This window comes from Sorghum bicolor, chromosome 7 (genome assembly GCF_000003195.3).
Source record: "Sorghum bicolor cultivar BTx623 chromosome 7, Sorghum_bicolor_NCBIv3, whole genome shotgun sequence".
Classification (NCBI taxonomy): domain Eukaryota; kingdom Viridiplantae; phylum Streptophyta; class Magnoliopsida; order Poales; family Poaceae; genus Sorghum; species Sorghum bicolor.
This window is the reverse complement of record NC_012876.2, coordinates 55,185,233-55,204,930: the sequence shown is the minus strand read 5'-3', so window position 1 is coordinate 55,204,930 and position 19,698 is coordinate 55,185,233. Positions and strand designations below refer to the sequence as shown.

General features: G+C 43.9%; 1 protein-coding gene across 1 annotated transcript; it reads right to left on the bottom strand.

Annotated features, from left to right (window-relative positions):
• Positions 167-5,898, bottom strand: LOC8075387 (DNA repair protein RAD4). The gene is made up of 13 exons (XM_002444326.2): positions 5,646-5,898; positions 5,465-5,535; positions 4,642-4,935; positions 4,339-4,431; positions 4,068-4,163; positions 3,862-3,963; positions 3,626-3,675; positions 2,377-3,120; positions 1,850-2,015; positions 1,546-1,740; positions 1,331-1,480; positions 1,016-1,225; positions 167-661 (listed from the first exon to the last, which is right to left on the bottom strand). The coding sequence occupies exons 1-13, from the start codon at positions 5,698-5,700 to the stop codon at positions 305-307; spliced, it is 2,583 nt and encodes an 860-aa protein (XP_002444371.1). The 5' UTR covers positions 5,701-5,898; the 3' UTR covers positions 167-304.

The window sequence follows — 19,698 nt, the reverse complement described above, 5'->3', positions numbered from 1 at the left end:
ACCTGCTTAGGCTTTGTTTGTTCATGTTTCATGTTCTTGGCTGCGGATTCTGCAGCGGCATAAGCTCACACACTATTGCATCTTGTGACATTCTTCTCTCTTTCATTAAGCATTAATAATTTTCTTGGTGAATGCAATAAAGCTGCTAATGCGAAATTGAATCAAGTTTTTGAGAGCCAACATAAGTATACTCCGTAAATTAACAAGTGCATAAGAAACTATGTCTTGGATTCCGACATTGAAATGGATGAAAGAGGCCATATGTTACAAACAGTTAGAAACATGTGCACTCCTGGTATCAAAGCTACAACTCCTCTACTTGGATAGAAAAACCACATGGGCAGCGTTTTGTCCTCACAAAGGTCTCCTCATCAAAGCTCTGGTCTTCCTCTGGAAATTCATGCTCATGGTCATGATCTGTCTGCGGTTTGCTTGAACTAGGCTCCCTCTCCAAGGATCGACTGCTGCGAGTGCTTCTATGGGTGCTATCATTTTCGGGCAGCCCTTGGTTACCAAACCCGTGTGAAGGTGTTTTGTAGGAGTCCTTCAACCTCTGTCTTGTTACAATGGAGCAGAGCAGCTGATACCATCTGGAGAGTGCCTGAGCCTCCTCCTGCTTCCTCTCCTCAGCTTGTCTCCGCTCCTCTTCTTCTGCATATGCCTATTGGGTATGAAAGCATTAGTATCGTGTCAATTTTAGAACTGAAACTGACTGACGGTGTATGGTGTGGAATATGATGGTGATGACGAAAAGGGACACATAGCTTCTTTTGGACACAAACGCAAGGCATTTATGCAATGCCCATCAGTATCACAAAGATCCCCTAAATTACTAGGCTCGGTAGGGTAATTTCTCAGACTTTGTCTAATAACTTTTTAGAAAAAAAACTGTTTAAATAACTTTATCTTCTAATACGATGCATCGTTAAATCACACAATAGATTAGGTAAATCATGATAACAGTGTGATGAAAGGTTTCAAATATTGAAAAAAACATTGTCCCATCAAAACATACCTCCAGGATAGCACTTTTGAATTCGGTACAGACAACAATCCCATCAAAGACAGGGAGGCACCGACCACTGCGATAATCAAACCCGACCATGGCAGGAGCATAGTCGATGCCAAGTCTCTTTGCAACCTGGAATAATCTTGGTAACCTCAAGTGTACAGTACCAGGCGGAAGGCATTTCTCTGACCATACATCAACTTGGCCTCGTTCATTCTTGGAGACATTTTAGCATGAATCAGTATGGAACACCAGAAAACAAGGACTGAATACCGAAGGATCCAAATGGCAAGCCATAGTAAAAAAAGAGTTTAAAACTACCTTTGGCACAACGCCATTTACAGCATGGGGAAGCTGTAGAGGTTCCAGTTGCCATTCACCATATAGTTCCAAGGTTGGTTTAAGACCATCTTCGTTACCACTTGATTGAACCGACTGAGCATTGAAAGTCCTCTTTGGACGTGTAACAACCTAAAGGGTACACTAAATCAGCATCAAAACTAGGTAAAGTAAAACAAAATGCTTCTGTTATGAACCTTTGCAGCCAACTCATTTTCTCGGACTTGCAGGCCCTCCCGCAACCATCCATGTCTTGACTGCAGTGTTTGAACACAGGATCTTGGATAAACAGGATGTCCTTTGCAGAAGCCAAGAACTGGACCTTTGGGGTGAAGAATTTGGTTCTTGTGAAGCCACTTCTCAAGAGCATATAGGTGATGGTCTTTGTATGCCTACACGATCATATAGATTACCAAATCCAACCAACAGGAAATTTTGTCAGAAGCAAAAGGGGTAACAAGAACTCAGATTAACTTATCTTAAATCTCACAAGTGATGTACCTGTTGATTGGTAGGAAGAGGCTCTGTAAGGGCTCTGGTTTGAAGTTCCATGTCTTCATAGTTGTTTGTTGCTGCCAGTTCCATATGTTTTAGTGGTGCCAAAACATTATCCCACCACTCTGAATTCACTCTGCCCTGTGCAATTCTGTGCCACTGCAAGCAATACCTGGGAACATGTGGAAGACAGTTCAGAAACCAGTTTTTCAAGAACTTCCATGTTCGGAGTTGCTTAAGTAAAATTTCTGGTGAGCAAAGCATAAAAATATGGATACTTGGTACTTTTAGAGTTTTATAAAATAACCCAGTACTCCACGGCAGTTTAGACTAGACCTACATTGGAATTAGTGTGTATTTCAGTAATAATGGTGTCAGTATTTTTACTCATAAGTAGTTCTGCTATGGTTGATTTGTCTGGTGAACATAAGATGGTGCAATGTTAGTATGTCACTCTTGTGAGCACATGGAAGAAGTTTAAGGTTTTTTTTTTTTTAAAAAAAAACTTTAAAAATTGTGCAAAAGGCACAGACCTTCTGGTTACATCCTTGGCTCCATTTCCAGCAAAAGCAACAACATATCTTAAAGGCTTCTTGCAAACAGCAGAAGAAGTTTCTACTTTCCGTTCAGCATCAATGAGATCATTCACAACATCAACATGCACCCATCTTCCTGTTGATGCTTGCCCACCACAGTATACCTCGGCCCAATATAGCGGAGCTCCAGCACTTCTTGACCAAATTGCACTTGAGCTGGATACAGCTTCCACATTTTGACGCATTTTCTTCAATGGTGGACTGGAATTTTGTAAGCTAACAGTCGATTGACTCATGTGAGTAGCTAGTTTACTATTTTGGGTTTCGGCAGCAGTAGCTGAAAGAGCCATTTCCAGTTGCAACTCAAATTCCACATCCCCTTTTCTTTTTGGTACTTCAGCATCATTACTGGAAGGAAATTGGTTGCTGGCTGATTTATCTTTTGATGTTGATGCACAGCTACTTTCATGATCTGATTTTATGACTGACAAAGTTTTAGATAAACTTCTCTTGCATGCTGAGTCCTGTTTCAATTTTCCAAGATCACCTCTTTGTTGATTCATGCTGACACTACCTTGAGAATTATCTTTCATTAGAGCAGGAGTAGTAATCATATTATCATCGGAAAAAGGAGAACTACATGGTAGTGCCCTAGTACAAAGCCTAGATGCATCTTGACTGAATGTTCCCTTCACTTTAGTATCAGGCTTGAGTCCAGCAACATCCAGATTTGTAACAAACCTACAAGGAAACATATGCTTAGGGACTTCTCAACGATTCTAAAGAGAAAAGTAGCATACTGTATCCAAACCCATTTTCTTAGTGGTATGATCAGGTTTACTTCACAAGACAGATGGCATAGCAAGTGAGGACTGCATGTTTACTTTCATGGGCGTGGGCAAACATTAAAATAGTTCTAGATAATGATATTCAAAATTTCAGAGGTACGTATCTTAGTGAATGCTAATCCCTAATTTGTGTTACTGCCACTTACATCCATTTATCTTGGCCCTACTTTTTCCTTTTGCCCAAATAGATTAGCAAATCCAGTCTACTCTAAGAAAATAACTAATTCTGCATATCACAGATAATGTCTAATTTCATTATCCATCTTCATGGGATACCAAATCAAACAACATTCAATAAGAACTAATAGGGAAGCAAAAATGATGTATTGCTCTCATATGCACACAGTTAAGATATGCCTGAACTCATTACATAACTAGCTAGGCAGCAAAATAAATACCTAGCTGTTAAGTTGAGTGCCCTGAATAATGCCACAGAAAGTGCACAAACCTGCATAGTAGACAATTTAAGTGACAGCTTCACAAATAGACATCATTGCAGCTTCAGATGAATAAACAAAATTCAGAGTTCCATATCCAATCCCAGAATGAAAATAAGCAGTGATGCAAAATACTGTTAAAGAAAAGATGTAAAGAAAGACAGTGGATTTATTCAGCAAAGCACAGTTCTCAATACCTCTTCAGCAGTGCCTACATGGTCTTGAATAGTGAAAGCCAAATTTGATTTAAAAGATCCCCTGTCAGTGGATTGTGCAGTTACACAAAAAGTACGATGGAACTGCAAGTACAATACATTCAACTTAAGAAAACTAACTTTAAAAACTTCCTTTTCATGAAATATCAAATATTTAAGTGAACCAAATAAACAGAAAAGTGTCTTACCCAGCTCACAAGACTACGTAGGTTAACAGCTTTCAGGTTTGGAACATCTGAAAGACCCCATAGTAAGTGGTACGGTACAAGAGAGAGAACTGAGGCCTGCAAATAACATTAGGAAAAAAAAAAGAAGGTATGTTTAGCTTGAAAGACACCCACAGCTCTAGTAGTTCCCAAAATTTACATCAAATTTCATTGTTTTCGAACATGAACAATAAAATATGGATTATATAGGATAAATAAATTATGAAGATATGATAATAACACTGTTATGCACCTGAATAAGAGTATCATCGCAAGCCTTGTCAATTACTCTACCCCTTGCTATTAGGCAAAGCAAATGGACCTTGTGAACAAGTTCAGCCAACTCCTGAGTAAATAAGAAAACATAAATATAAATAGTTGGTAATGAAGTACTAGGAGCTACCTTCATTTCTTTTCTGGCGTATAACTCAATGAGAATTTGAATGTCATGACATTGTCAAAACCAATTAGAAGATTAGAGGTCAAATTCACACAACGTCCATTTCTCATACCTTGCTTGACTAACAGTTTTCTAATAAACAACTAAAAAGCTAACCTTTTCCTCAGCAGTGGGCCTCCGAACACTCTTCTTGTTAGTGGAAGAAGGTACGTCGTTGAACTCAACAGTGATGGTCTCTCTGAGCTCATCGGAGTACTCAATCTTCTCCAGGTGCCCCTCTTCCCAGTCCATTTCAGCTGCATCATTATTATCAAGGGATTCTGTTTGTTCCTCCAAATTGTTCTTGTCACAGCTCCCCGCACTACACGTTTCCACACTGGAATTATCTTTCGACTCAGTCTTGGGTCTACCTTTTCTGCGTGCATTCCTCAGTGGCGATGCTGTTTCCACCTGAAGAGCACAATGTAGGTAAATCCCATCACTAGACAAATAAGCTTGCTTTACATAACTAATCTTCATATCAAAGGAGACATTTTTCATCCTACTTTTGTTTTGGGTGAAAAGGGCATTTTGCATCCTACTTTTGTACAACCATCGCATACATTTATTTAATTTTACCTAATATATTCAGAAAGCACTATAGTACTCAAGTTTCCTTTGGGATAAATTCGCTTGGAAGACTTTAATCACAGTGTATTGTTCAACAAAACTGAATGATTCAACAAATAAAGGCATGCCATTTTAACCAATTTTCCAAGTGAAGTCTCAATTCATTTGACTTGAACAAGTGCTCTGTGCCACGAAATCACTCACTGACTCCAAGCCAAAATCCATGTTACACAGTACTACTTCAATTAATTGAATCCACCATTCCCCCTTATGCCTAAGTTTGATTAACTTCCCATCGATCCGAGCAGCACCGACGTGTGGGCTAGATAATGACACGCAGACGCAATGGGCACCAGACAAAAGACCTCACCTTGGTGGCAGGCGATTTCCCTTTCGCGGCAGGCGAAGCCCTCCGGCGACCGGCGACCTCCGCGCTTGGTCCTGTACAAGGAAGCCGAAACCGTGAACGGAAGCACGCGGAGCAAAGAGCAATGGGAGCACGGGAATGGTACAGGGGAAAGGCGGGTTTTTGGCGAGGGCAGGGCACGAACCGGCAGCGGGCGGGGTGTTCCCCCCGCTCGCGGACTGGCTCCTCGTCCGCCGCATTACTGGACGCTTGGAGCTCGTTTCCTCGCTGCGATTCTTGGAGGGAGCAAGGAAGATAGGGAAGGAAGGAAAAGAAGGCGGGGACCGCCGCCGGCCGTTAGGTTTTAGAGCGACGAAGCCACGGCGGGTGGGTCGGGTTTCGCGCGCCGAGAAGTCAGGGCGTCAAGCAAGTCGCCATCAATCAATCACACTCTTTGGACCCCGTGGTTAGAGTTAAGATTTAGGGGGGGGGGGGGGGGGTGGTTTTAGTTCCTTTAGAATCCAAAATATAAAATATCACCTACTTTAGATTGATGAAATATAAAATACAAAAACTTTTATGGTCATGTTTAGTTTTATTCAAAATACAGAATTTATTGCCCTCATGAAAGCCTTTTGAGGCTTTTTTGGGTTTTTTCTTTTGTCTCTTCAGGCCAAAATCCAAAATGGAGAATAACCACATTTTGACAAAATTTCTGTATGGCGTTTAGTTCCACTTTGCAAAATTCTAAAATTTTTTAGGGAAAAAAGAGAACTAAACACCCCCTAGAGAATCTCCAACAGTTTGACAAATGACTTCCGATTAATAATTTTTTTAGCAAAATGAGAAAAGACCTTCTCCAATAGTTTGATATCCTAATTTCCCATCTTTTCTAACTTGACATATCTCCCTCTCTAGCGCGCAAATATGCGCGTGGTTCCGTGCTTAGCATCGGTCTTTCTCGTCATGCTTAGCGGGGCTCCTCGTTCGCTTAGCAGGCCTCTTTGTTTCATTAGTGGGGTTTTGGGTTTTTGGAAACAAAATTTGCCAATCTATTGGAGATGAGATATTTTTTCTCCCCATATTATTTTGGGAGTTGACAAATAACAAGATTTGGGAAATAAATTTAGCCAAACTATTTGAGATGCTCTTAGCTATTTGGGGTTTAAATAGCCCTAAGAGCAACTCTAAGAGCTTGGCTAAAATTAGTACCAAATTCCAATGTTTAGCCATTTTGTAAAATAAAAAACTTCTTAAAAAAAAGAAGAAGTCCACAACATTCTTGCTATTTTACAAAATCAGGTAGCCAGTGTCAGTGTTTGGCTATATATGGTCGCCAAAAATCAAGGGATAACCAACTTTCTATTTTTACAAAACCAAATAGCACATCTATTAAAGCCTACTTTTTAATATGCAAATTCTAAAATAACCTCCACAACAAGAATAACAAGCTCTTAGAGTTGCTTTAAAGTATCCAAACATGGGAGGTTAGATTAGGGTTAGAGCATCTCCAGGAGTTTAATAAAATAACTCCTTATCTTAATATAAAAGAGAAAAAAGCTTCCTTTGGTAAAATAGCTCCTTAAAAACATAAAGTTGTCAAGTATCCTCCTCAACTCATAAATTTCCAAAGTCGAGAGAACGTCCTATCTCTCCTCCTTGGACCTATTTTCACGCCATTTCTCGTACAGTCCTCTGGTCCGACCGTCATTAGTATGTCCTGGCCTCCATTACCGTCGCCCTATACGTCAATGCTATCGCTCCGTGCTTGCCTCTGCGGATGTTATTGATGACATGTTGCCTTCACACGTGCATAGCCCACTATCTTTATATATGCTCATCACTTGTATTATTGGTCGGAAAGTATGGACGCTAGGTACGTCCTGCTGACCATACAAAGCTAGTACTCGCTCTAGTGCGGTGCCAACAAAAGATGTAATTTTCTTTTTAATTTTTTATAAACAACATAATAAGTCAAAAAATCATTTATAACTTTTAGAAAGTTTTGTAGGCGACTGTTGGAGAAGAACAAAAATTAAAGTTGCTATTTTTTTGTTAACTTGCTAAATTAATTAGTTTAGCAAGTAAACTATACCAAACTTCTGGAGATGCTTTGCATCTAACCCACCCAAAAACTATCCCTCCAAACAGGTGCTTATTTGGGCTATTTGGGAATATTTGAGGTAGGACACACATGAAAAAGGCATCGGCTCCACTTTCCCCACTCGCACGGGATCCCCATTCCCCACTCATGACCTAGATCCGCCGAGGAGCGCTGCTGCCTCCCAGCCCGCCTCGCCACCACCTCCCAGCCGCGTAAGCGCCTCCCACCCATGCCACCACCTCCCACCGTGCTCCTCCTCCAGCCGCGCGCCGCCTCACAACCGTGCTTCTCCTCCAAACCACGCGTCGCATCCCTGTCACGCTCCTCCTCCCAGCCACGTGTTGGCGTTTCTTAGCGAAACTATTAAAGATAGAGTTTTAGTCCATCATTAATAATAACACTAGAAACGTTCTTGGCATATCCTAACCACCATCACTTCAGAAAGATAAACCAAGGCCTTTTACGGCGCTGGCCTAGGCAGTGCAGTGTGGTACTAATGATTAGAATTGCCAAATTGGCCTTCCTAACCATCCTTACTTACGATATGCAAAACTTTGGCCCGGCGCCGTGTGGGTGCACAAGGATTACAATCTTAAGTAAAGGTACTTAGGTACGCCAATCGATAGCTCAGTTATAGGAATAAATTACTCTACAAGCGCACAGAACTATCATTGTAGCATTTCAACCCATGAGTATTCAGAGGTGTCGTATTTATAATTTCCCGTAGGAAGGCATTGTGAACGCATCTAGCTTTGGTTATAAACATGATTACTTATTGAAATGCATGGTAGACATAGTATAAACAGGGGTAAATATGTAGTTGATTTGATAGCGGACACACATCGGAGCAACCTCAAGGAATAAAGGGAAAACAAAGAATAAAAGAACAACTACGCGAGCAGGCATGGTCGTATACAAGTTATACAACAAATCTGTTAGCAGGTCATCTAGCTAATAAGAACAAGTTAGAGCTAAGTCTGAGATACTGGGGAGATCTCCATAGCTGGTCTGCCAGCAAATAGAGACTTTACATGACTCCTACCGAATATCCGAACGTGGGGGAATACGAAGGATGACAGGGCTGTCACCACCTTGCTACCTACCCCTCTCCCTGTGGGATACCCCCATATCCTCGGGTCTCCGCATACCCAAGCACCATGCCCGTGTACTTGGAAACACCCCCTAGCCTCCCGGGACCCCAACCCTTCGGATTGACAGGCTCGGCTAAGGGTGACAATTACAGCCCAGAGAACCATTATCTCATCCCTAGTTCTTCCTCTATTCATATTAACTTGATGAACGATGAAGAACTGTGATGAACATATCAAGAACATAGAGCTAGAACTATGAACTAGCTCATAAACTATGATCATGATATGAACAAGACTATACTCTAGATCAAAAGCATAACTGTATAAAGTATATAAGAACTTGCTCATGGAGGAAGGCATAATTGTATTCATACCAAGACACTCTTGATCCTCCAAGGAGACAAGCTCTCCTTGCTAGCTTTGCCTTGCTCTACTACTAGTACTAAACTAAAGAGAACAAGTGTAGAATGTGAGGTGTGTTGCTCCAAATGATGGTGTGTGTTACAAATGAGAGGGGAGCCATCTATTTATAGCTCAACTAGGACGGTTTGCGAGATCTAAATATAGTAGTAGGTGAAACCGTCCTATGCATGCCGCCATGCAACCGCCAGAAGAAGGTGGAGCCGGGGAATCGCCACCAGGGTTGCGCCCGCAACCTGGGTGGGTCCCCCTAGCCACCACCTTCGCGTGGTCGGTTGTGCTCTGGGCCCTGATCCTCCTCGTGATTACGGATGGTGTGGCAGAACCTCCTAAGTGTTTGGGCCCACCGACACCTGTCATTGTCCCAAGGACCTCTGACGGTGATGCCGGGGATCCTCCCACTCTAGAAGTCCGATGAGCATCTCAGGACGCTCATTCCACCGCTACCTGGGGCGTATCAAACAAGCTCGTCTTGACCCTGCCCATGGGTCACGCTCACTCTTCCTCGTCGTCAACCTCGACGACGGACACACAACAGGGTCCGAAACATGTCGGCTCTTGAGCTTCACCTGCAACAGGGGTTATAAAACCCTGAGTACGAGAGTACTCAACAAGACTTACCCGGTGGAAAAAGAGGAGAAAGTAGGAATGCAGGCTTAGGGTAGACAAGGAGTGGCTGAGCAAGGAGCCAAAATGTTTTGCTAAAAAGCTTACTAATAGTGCATCCTTACTTTCAAGTTTTACCCGCGAATTCCTCTCCTTAAGCGGTCGAGGAGTTCGAGGACCGTCTATCTAGTTGCTTCTCACAGACAAGTCTGTAAGCTCCTAGTCCTTGATCAAAGTATTATCTATCCAACGGCCATAGCTTCATGTCACTCTGAGTCCGGGAATTGGGATCCGAACCTCATGAGACATTTCCCCCTTTTTCTTTTTATCACTTAGTTGCATATTTAACTACAATGAGGGTCAGTGGATTGAGTCTCCCAATCGGGGAGCAACGACGATTCGAACCGCTTAGCAATCCAGCTGGAGTTCCTAACCACCTGACATATGTAGAACCAAATCTTGCATATGTCAACCCAAATCAAGCTCTCCCCAAATTTGACTAGGTTCGCGGCACCCGAGAGCACAGTACTCCACCATCCTACAGCCGATCTAGATGTTTTCCGGTCATCTCAGATCCGTAAGGTGGGTACACACTACTCTCGCCATCGCTCCACGCCCAGTGCGCGAGTAGCTGTTCGCATCGAGGGATCACAAGACCGGGCTTACCGAGGGCAAGTGGCTAGTACTATAAATTCTCAACCCAGCAGGCCATCAACGGACCGGTCCTTAACCGACACAGTTGGAGACACTACTTTAAGACTCCATTCTTAAAGCAAGTCCACCGACCGGTCTCAAGTTGAAACATCATTGACCATAAGTGTATTCCACAACAACCCTTCAAACTTTCTTGTTTGAAAACCTATCTAGTAGCAGGGCTAAGCATCACTACGCAGTTTTAAAACAAAACAGGTGCCAAGGACAAGATAACAAATATCAAGGTAGTAAATGCAACAAGTAGGTTAACCCAATTCTCAACTACCTAATGCAGCATTTTCAATTCATAAGTGATAAAAGATTTAAAACATTCAAGGAGGGGTTAATGCATCCGGGGCTTGCCTTGGTTGTAGAGCTGAGAGGAACCCTCGGAGACTTCCCAAGTCTCGGATCCTACTTCCTCGAACGGAGCACCGACCTCGGGGTTCGGTTCAACGGTCGCTCCTTCTGTCACGTGCACTATACGCAAAATGATGAATGCTCATGATATGCATATGACAAATATTTGAGAAGGACCGAGTTAAGTACAACGGGCCTTCTCGGTGCAACACAGACTAATCAACAATTAAAGTTGTTTATCATCTTAGTGGCTTTACCCAAGAGGTTGCATTTGTAAACTAAGATTCCTCTTAATTCATAATTATCCTTAATTAACTAATTATTAATCCCTTTTACCTTAATTAATTCTTAATTAAGTATTAATGACAGTAATTAAGCATTGATGCCAAACAATAATTAAATGCCAAAGGTCATTAGGGTTAATGACCTCAGGTCATCACACAATCCCAAAATCACTCAAATCCTAATTTTGAGAATTTAACTAATTATTATTTAATTATTCTAGAATGATTATTTAATTACTAATTAAGGGTTTAATAATATTTTATTCCAATATTATCCAAATGCCACCAAATTTTGTGTGAAGCCAGGGTATACCATTCAGAGACTCCCCACAAATTTTGGTGATTTTTGGACATATTAATAAATTCCTAAAAAACAAGGAAATTCTATTTATTAGCTAAAGAACACAATTTTTACACATGTTCAAAATATCAGAAAATGAAACCTAATATTTTTCTTGTGTTCTACTTATTTCATAGAATGTGCATAAAAATTCCCATGATTTTTGAATCAGTGCACAATTTTTCACACAAATTCAAACATCAAGCATTTTCAAACAAAAAGGAAAAAGGAAAACACACTGTGTTACGCGGCTGGCCCGCTCGGCTTTGGCCCAAGCCGGCCCACGCGCTGAAACCCGCCCCCTCTCCCCTCTATAGGTCGCTGACGGGGTAGCCCCACCCGTCAGCTTCTCCTTCCTCGCGCGCGGTGGCTCTGCCGCAGCTCCGGCCGTCGCTGGCGAGGTTTGAGCCCGCGCCAGGGTGCGCATCAGCTCCGCATCGACCTTGCGACTCCATAGCTACTACTCGCGGACGCTTTACCTCTCTCTCTCTACCTCAACCGCACAAATGGCGGACGGCCGCGTCGGTCGCCCGAAGACCGGCCACGAGGGCTCGGTAGAGTACAAATTGACGCGCTAGGGAGCTTCCATGGAGGGTAAGGAACATGGTGCTCACATCACCACAGCAGGAGAAGCAGTAGAAGGCCTTGGCGCCGATGGCCATGCGGTCGGGCGGGTGCTCCGGCTCCGGCGAGGTCGTTCCGGCGATCCTGTTCGCGTCTAGGGAAAAAGAGAGAGCGCATGAGTTGTAGGAGCTGAAGAGGAACCGGAAACGACCGCGAGCAAGGTGTGCCACTCACTAGAACAGCGCGGCCACGGAGGGAGTTCCACGGCGGAGGTTTCTGCCGGAGTTGGGGGAGAAGAGGGAGTGCCGGTGATTGGGCGGGTTAGGGAGTGAGCTCGGGGGTGCACTGGGTTCGCAAGGGTGTGGCGAATGCTATGGAGTGCTCAATTGAGTTGGAGAGGGATCGAGGGAGGCGAATTTGAGGGCGCAGCCGGGTCGTCGGCGTCGGGCAGAAAAAGGGAGAAGCGAGGCGGCCGTGCAGTGAGATCAGCAGGGAAGTGGATGAGCACGCTGGGGGCTCGTCCACATCACGGCGGGCTCGCGCAGCCAAACAGCTGCGTGGCCAGGCGCGTGGCGGCGCCGGGCGCAGCGGCTCTGCCCCGGCGGCAGAGCATCCCCCCTGCTCAGCACTATAGCAAGCTCTATCCACTCAGTTTTGTGGTTTTGCAAAATTCGCCCAAATTTTGAACTAAAGACGAAATTCCACCAAAATGAAAGTTGTGCAGAATTTCCAAAGCTACAAAACATCTGTTGGTGACCAAAACTAATTCTGAGTGGAAATTTGTGATTTTAACAAAACAGTTTGAAATTCAAAACTCAATTCAAGGAAATTCAAATTTTTGAATTGGGGCAGATCAGAATTTCCAAAATTACTTTTGATTTTCCATAACAACTTGAAAAACTCCCAACATGAAAGTTGTTCAAATTTTTGAGCTCTACAACTTTCATGTTGGTCACTTTTCAAAATTCCAAATAGATTTTGAATTGGAGATTCAAATTGGAAAAGGGGACACTTTCTGGAAATCTGTATTTTCAAAATTACTTTGAATTTTGTATTGAAACTTCAAAACCTCAAAACACCAAAGTTGTACATCTTGACAAGATCTACAACTTTGATTTTGAACTCAACTTCAAATTTTGCTTAGTTTTTAAGTTGCACAAAAGGGGGCAATTCTAGGGTTCTAAAATCAGGGTTTTTCCCCCTACTCTTTCGGAAATCTTTCCCCCTAGGGTTTTAGCAACCAACACAAGCATCAATACATAATGTAAGCACACTTTCATTCCCTAAGCACAACCAATCAGAATAAACTTGTTTTAAGTTGATGCATCAGGGTGTGCTTAACCAATATGCTGTGCAATGCTGATGATGACATGATCCAAATTTTAGTAACCGTAACATCGGGGATGTTACAGCCCTTCCCCCTTAAAGAAATCTCGTCCCCGAGATTTAAAGCCTTAGGGTATGCAATGGAAAAGGAAATTTGTCAAACTATTTCATCTCCAACCTTTTCATAAGACAAGAAGCTGGGGGAAGATTACTCAATTATAAACATATATGTACATTAAGTACATGGCTTTGGCTACTCTTTTCCTTCACTAGAGTACACTCCCTATTTATCAGATGTTGTCTTGAAGAGAAGCATGGAACTCCAGAAAATTCTCCATCAGATAATCTTCAGATTCCCATGTGGCTTCCTCTTCAGAGTGCTGGCTCCATTGCACCTTGTACCACTTGGTAGTTGTTCTTCGAGTAACTCTATCTCTTTGGTCCAATACTCGGATAGGATATTCCGCATAAGTTAGATCTGGTTCAAGTTCCACATCTTCAATATCTTGAACTTGGTCTGGTACTTGAAGACACTTTTTCAATTGAGACACATGAAATACATTGTGTATCCCGGATAATCGTTCGGGCAGTTTAAGGCGGTAAGCTACCTGTCCACATCGGTCAAGAATTGGAAATGGACCAATGTAACGGGGCGCTAACTTGCCTTTAATGCCAAAACGATTTACTCCTTTCATTGGGGATACTTTCAAATACACATGGTCACCTTTGGCGAATCTTAAGGGTCGACGTCTTTTATCGGCATAGCTTTTCTGTCGGGACTGAGCATCTTTCAAGTTATTTTGGATTTGTCTAACTTTGTTCTCAGTCTCTTTCACTAAGTCAACCCCGAAGAACCATCTTTCTCCGGGTTCTGACCAGTGCAACGGAGTTCAACATCGACGGCCATATAGTGCCTCAAAGGGAGCCATCTTGATACTCTCTTGGTAGCTGTTGTTGTAAGAGAACTCTGCTAGAGGCAAGCAGTCATCCCACTTATCTGGAAAATTCAGGGCACAAGATCTTAATAGATCTTCTAGGGTTTGATTCACTCTCTCTGTTTGCCCACCTGTTTGAGGGTGGTAGGCTGTACTGTATAAAAGCTTGGTGCCCAAAGATTCATGTAAGCATTTCCAGAACTGGGAGACAAATTGTGTGCCTCTATCTGACACTATTGTCTTTGGCACCCCATGCAGACTTAGTATACGATCAAAATAGATCTTAGCATAGGTGGAGATATAGTACGATTTCTTTACAGGTAAGAAGTGTGCTGTTTTGGTGAGACGATCCACAATGACCCAAATAGAATCAAAGACTTTGGCCGTCTTGGGCAACCCTACTATGAAATCCATACTAATATCATCCCATTTCCATGCTGGAATAGGCAAAGGTTGCAACTCTCCAGCGGATTTGAGATGAACAGCTTTGACCTTTCGGCATGTGTCGCATTGGGCCACATAGCGGGCTATTTCTATCTTCATTTTTGTCCACCAAAACCTTTGCTTTAGGTCCTGATACATCTTATGGCTTCCCGGATGAATAGAATACCTCATGGTATGAGCTTCATCCAGGATTTGCTGACGTAGCTCAGGTTCCTTTGGAACCACTAACCGGTTTTTGAACCAGATTACGCCTGCATCATCCACCTTAAAATCTGTGGGTGCTCTATTAGAAATTTTCTCTTTAAGATATTTCATGCCTTTATCCTCTTTTTGTGCCTTTATGATTTGAGCTTCGAGATTGAAATCAACTGTTAGATTGGCAAGGCTTCCTTGGGAAATCATTTCTATCCCCAGGTTCTCTAGCTCTTGGCACAAAGTTATATCTTTAGGTGTCACTGTTAAGCAATTACAGTGAGCCTTACGAGTGAGGGCATCAGCTACTACATTTGCCTTGCCAGGGTGATAGTGCACCTCTAGGTCGTAATCTTTAATCAACTCTAGCCACCTTCGCTGGCGCATATTCAATTCAGCTTGAGTGAAGATATACTTCAGGCTCTTGTGATCTGTGTATAGATGACAAGTGCTTCCCAACAGGTAATGGCGCCAGATCTTTAATGCATGTACTACGGCGGCTAGTTCAAGATCATGGGTCGGGTAATTCTCTTCATGTGGTTTAAGCTGTCTGGAAGCATATGCAATTACTCGACCCTCCTGCATTAGCACACAGCCTATCCCTATTCCTGATGCCTCACAATACACATCAAAGGGTTTTTCAATATCTGGCTGGGCTAAGACAGGTGCAGTTGTTAATAACCTTTTTAGAGTCTGGAAGGCTTGCTCACATTCAGATGACCAAACAAATTTTGTTTGATTCTTGAGCAAGGTCGTGATTGGTTTGGCGACTCTTGAAAAGTCCGGGATAAAGCGACGGTAATACCCCGCCATACCCAGAAAACTACGGACCTCATGTACCGTAGTCGGGGGCTTCCAATTCAACACTTCTTCTACTTTACCTGGGTCTACAGCGACTCCCTCCGCTGATAATACATGACCCAGGAAATGGACTTTGTCCAGCCAGAACTCACATTTGCTGAACTTGGCATATAGTTGATGCTCTCTAAGAGGGGTCAGCACAATTCTCAGATGTTCAGCATGTTCTTTCTTAGTCTTGGAGTAAATTAAAATGTCATCAATGAAGACGACCACAAATTTGTCCAGTTCTGGCATGAAGACAGAGTTCATCAAGTACATGAAATGGGCCGGTGCATTGGTCAACCCAAAAGACATCACCAAGTATTCATACAACCCATAACGGGTTGTAAAAGCCGTTTTGGGTACATCCTCCGGCCTGATTTTGATTTGATGGTACCCTGATCTCAAATCAATCTTTGAGAATACTTTAGCCCCGGCCAACTGGTCAAATAGTAAGTCAATATGGGGCAATGGGTACTTGTTCTTAATCGTCACCTCATTCAGGGGACGATAATCGACACATAGCCTTAATGTTTGATCTTTCTTTTTCACAAATAAGGCTGGGCAACCCCATGGAGAGGAACTGGGCTGAATAAAACCTTTCTGCAATAGCTCTTGTAGTTGGGTTTTTAATTCGGCCAGTTCTTTTGGTGCCATTCGGTAGGCCCTTCGAGATATTGGGGCTGTCCCTGGTTTCAATTCTATGCTGAACTGGACATCCCGGTCCGGTGGCAGACCTGGTAGGTCTTCAAGAAATACGTCCGGAAAATCCCGAACCACTGGGATATTTTTGACTGCAGCCATATTAGTGGCATGAACCTGCCCAATTGCCCGTTTGGGAGTAGCTAACTGGATTAGAAGGTAAGAATTCTCATTGGGCAATGGGATTTTAATGGTTCGATGCAAGGTATCTAGCACAACCCCTCGTTGTGTTATCCAGTTCATGCCTAGTATGACATCAATCTCCTGGTCTTTAAGAACAATCATGCTAGTGGGAAAACTATGCCCAACAAATTCGATGGGTATCTGGTGAACCATTTCTTTAGAACTCAGCCGTCCTCCTGGCGACTGTATATAAAAATGATCTTTTGTTTCCCCAATGGGTATGCCATGCTTTATCACGAAGGTGCGGTTGATGAATGTATGAGATGCACCAGAATCGAAAAGCATTAAAGCAGGATATTTTGCAATAGGAAACGTACCCATCATCACCGGTTCTCCTTCCGGTATCGTCTCCACCTCTGTATGGAAGACCTGTCCCGCTTTCTTTACGGGTTTACCCCTTTGCACATTTTGTCCTTTCCGAACCCCAGTCCTGAATTGGCTCGGCTGGGGTTGGCCAATGGGTGGCCTCTGGAAAGTGGGGTTGGTTTGGCGGGGGTAGGGGCATTCTTTGGAAAAATGCCCAGGCTTACCACAATTGAAACAAGGATAAGTTTGGTTGGGCGGAGCAGTGGGACGAACACCTGGGGCGTTCGGCTGGCGTGGTGCAGTGGCGATGGCAGTAGGTCGAGGATATACCTGCTGCCCTGGTCTATATTGTGGAGGGGAAAAAGGACCACGATAAGGTGGTGGCGCTGAAAAGCATCCGTGGCCTTGTGGATGATAAATGATTCTCTGGCGCTTTTGACCGCGACCAGGGAAGGAGGAGGAAGCAGCCTTCTTCTTGGCTTCTTTGTGCTTTCTATTCTTTTCTTCTGAGGCGATGACAATATTTACCGCCTCGTAGAAGGTAGCATTTTGACAGGTGGTCATCATGGTCTGAAGTTTGGTATTTAGACCACGCATGAAACAGGCCTTTTTCTTTCTATCCGTGTTCACATGGTCTGTGGCATATTGAGAAAGATGATTAAACTTTGCCACGTACTCCATGACACTTTTATCGCCTTGCTGCAAGGCGAGAAATTCTTCGGCCTTCATGGCCATAAGCCCTTCAGGGATGTAATGGGCGCGGAACGCGTCCTTAAACTCTGTCCAGGTAACCTGGTGTCCTGGAGCTTGGATAGCTAGAAAATTCTCCCACCAGGTGCCCGCAGCTCCCCGAAGCTGCTGAGCTTCGAACAGGGGCTTCTGAGTTTCTGAACATCGAATCAGACTGAACTTGTGCTCCATGGTCCGGAGCCAGTCATCCGCTTCTAACGGCTCATCAGCCTTGGTGAATACCGGGGGCCTTGTCTCGGTAAAGACCACGTACCGAGCTTCTCCGTCCCCATTGTGCTGTGCTCTGAAGTTTGGGGCGGGGTGTGGTTGACGTTGTGCTAACTCGCGCAACAAGCGAGCGTTGTCGGTAGTGGCACTCAAAAGAACAGCAATGGCATCAGCCAGGGAAGGTGGAGCAGGTGGAGGGTTGGGGATGTCCTCCCCTCCCTGAGATGTCCCGGCTCCATCAGATCCTCGTGTACGCATCGGCATCTGCTATAAGAGTCATATGTACTTGTTACCACATGAAATTCATAACTTAGAACATATCTTACATACTTCCATTTATTTATCAAACATCAGTTCAACACCCTGGAAACAAACGAGTACAACTTCTTAAACTGAAAGAAAACTTTATACTACAGACCCGACCCCACTACGGTAAACTAGGAATCCTACAACGATGTTGCCCGCGGCTTCACCGAACTAGTCGGTGTGGCCAGAGCTGTAGCCCGGGTCGTCATTGCCATCATCCTGATTACCTCCCGGGTTGTCGTCACCGGAGTCGGATTCCTCCTCGTCACTGAGGTCTTGGTCGGGTTCCCCATCGTCCGCCAACTCTCCATCCGTGTCCATCTCCCCTTCACCTGGAGGTGGATGGAGCTGATGGTATAGATCAAATGCAACATCATGGTATTGCATTGCCAAATCGTTGACGATGTCTAAATGATGTGCCAGCTCAAGCTTCTCTAGCTGTAGCTGGTCCTCCCGCTGCCACGCGACATCCCTCTGCGCGGTGACAGTGGCCGCCATCTTCACGTACAGATCTTTAAGGTACTTGGTTTTGTCCAGCTTCACCTTCATCCTGGTCAGCTCTGCCTGTGGGCGCTCCTGGCCTCCTCTTCTCGGGCAATAGCGGCGTTCCTTTCTTCCACCATACGAGACAGCATTGCCTCGCAGTTCTCGATGGCTTGTGTTTGCTTTGCTAGTTGGGCTTTAAGTTCACCAATCTCCATGACGTTGTACATCCTTTCTCTCGTCACTTCGGTCAGCTCGGCAGACAACCTTTCCACCTCCTGCTGAGGCGGTGAACGGCTACTGCTGGCTTGATCGCCTCGCGGGGCCAACTGGTGTCTAGGGACCCCTTTTGGACCAGTCCTCTTGCGCGGGGTCTGCTTCCAACGAGCCATCCTGTAGAGGGTAAGTTTAGAGTAGTAAGGGAGACCTTAAAGGTTAGCAAGAATGGGATTGATTCTATACAACCCAACCCGAACAAGGAGGAAGGAACTTAACCAAGTGATATATCATGATGCATGCACGTACTTACGATTCCTATTCGCAATTCAAAACGATATTACTTTAAATTTTTACAACATAGGGCAATACTTTATGTTGCTCCTCCATACCACTTCAAAAATTCTAAGAAGGCCTACATACAGGGGTAAGATAGGACTAAAGCACTTGGACTCGAAATAGGCAAGTTTATAGTATTGGATCCAAATGGTTTTGAAGTTTTTCAAAGGATACAACAGTCATTAGCAACGAATGCTCCGATACCAGCTGTGGCAGAACCTCCTAAGTGTTTGGGCCCACCGACACCTGTCATTGTCCCAAGGACCTCTGACGGTGATGCCGGAGATCCTCCCACTCTAGAAGTCCGATGAGCATCTCAGGACGCTCATTCCACCGCTACCTGGGGCGTATCAAACAAGCTCGTCTTGACCACCAGCAATGGTCAATTAACGAAAATTTCTTCTCCTCGCCCTTACAGGATAGCAAGTGGCCACCTTAACACCAGGATCACTCGTTGCGAAGACATTGCAGTATCACAAACGACATAGGACCAAAATAATATTTCAGAGTAAAACAGCGGAAGTATTACATAACTTATTTTACAAAAGGAGTTCTTCCAAATAGTAG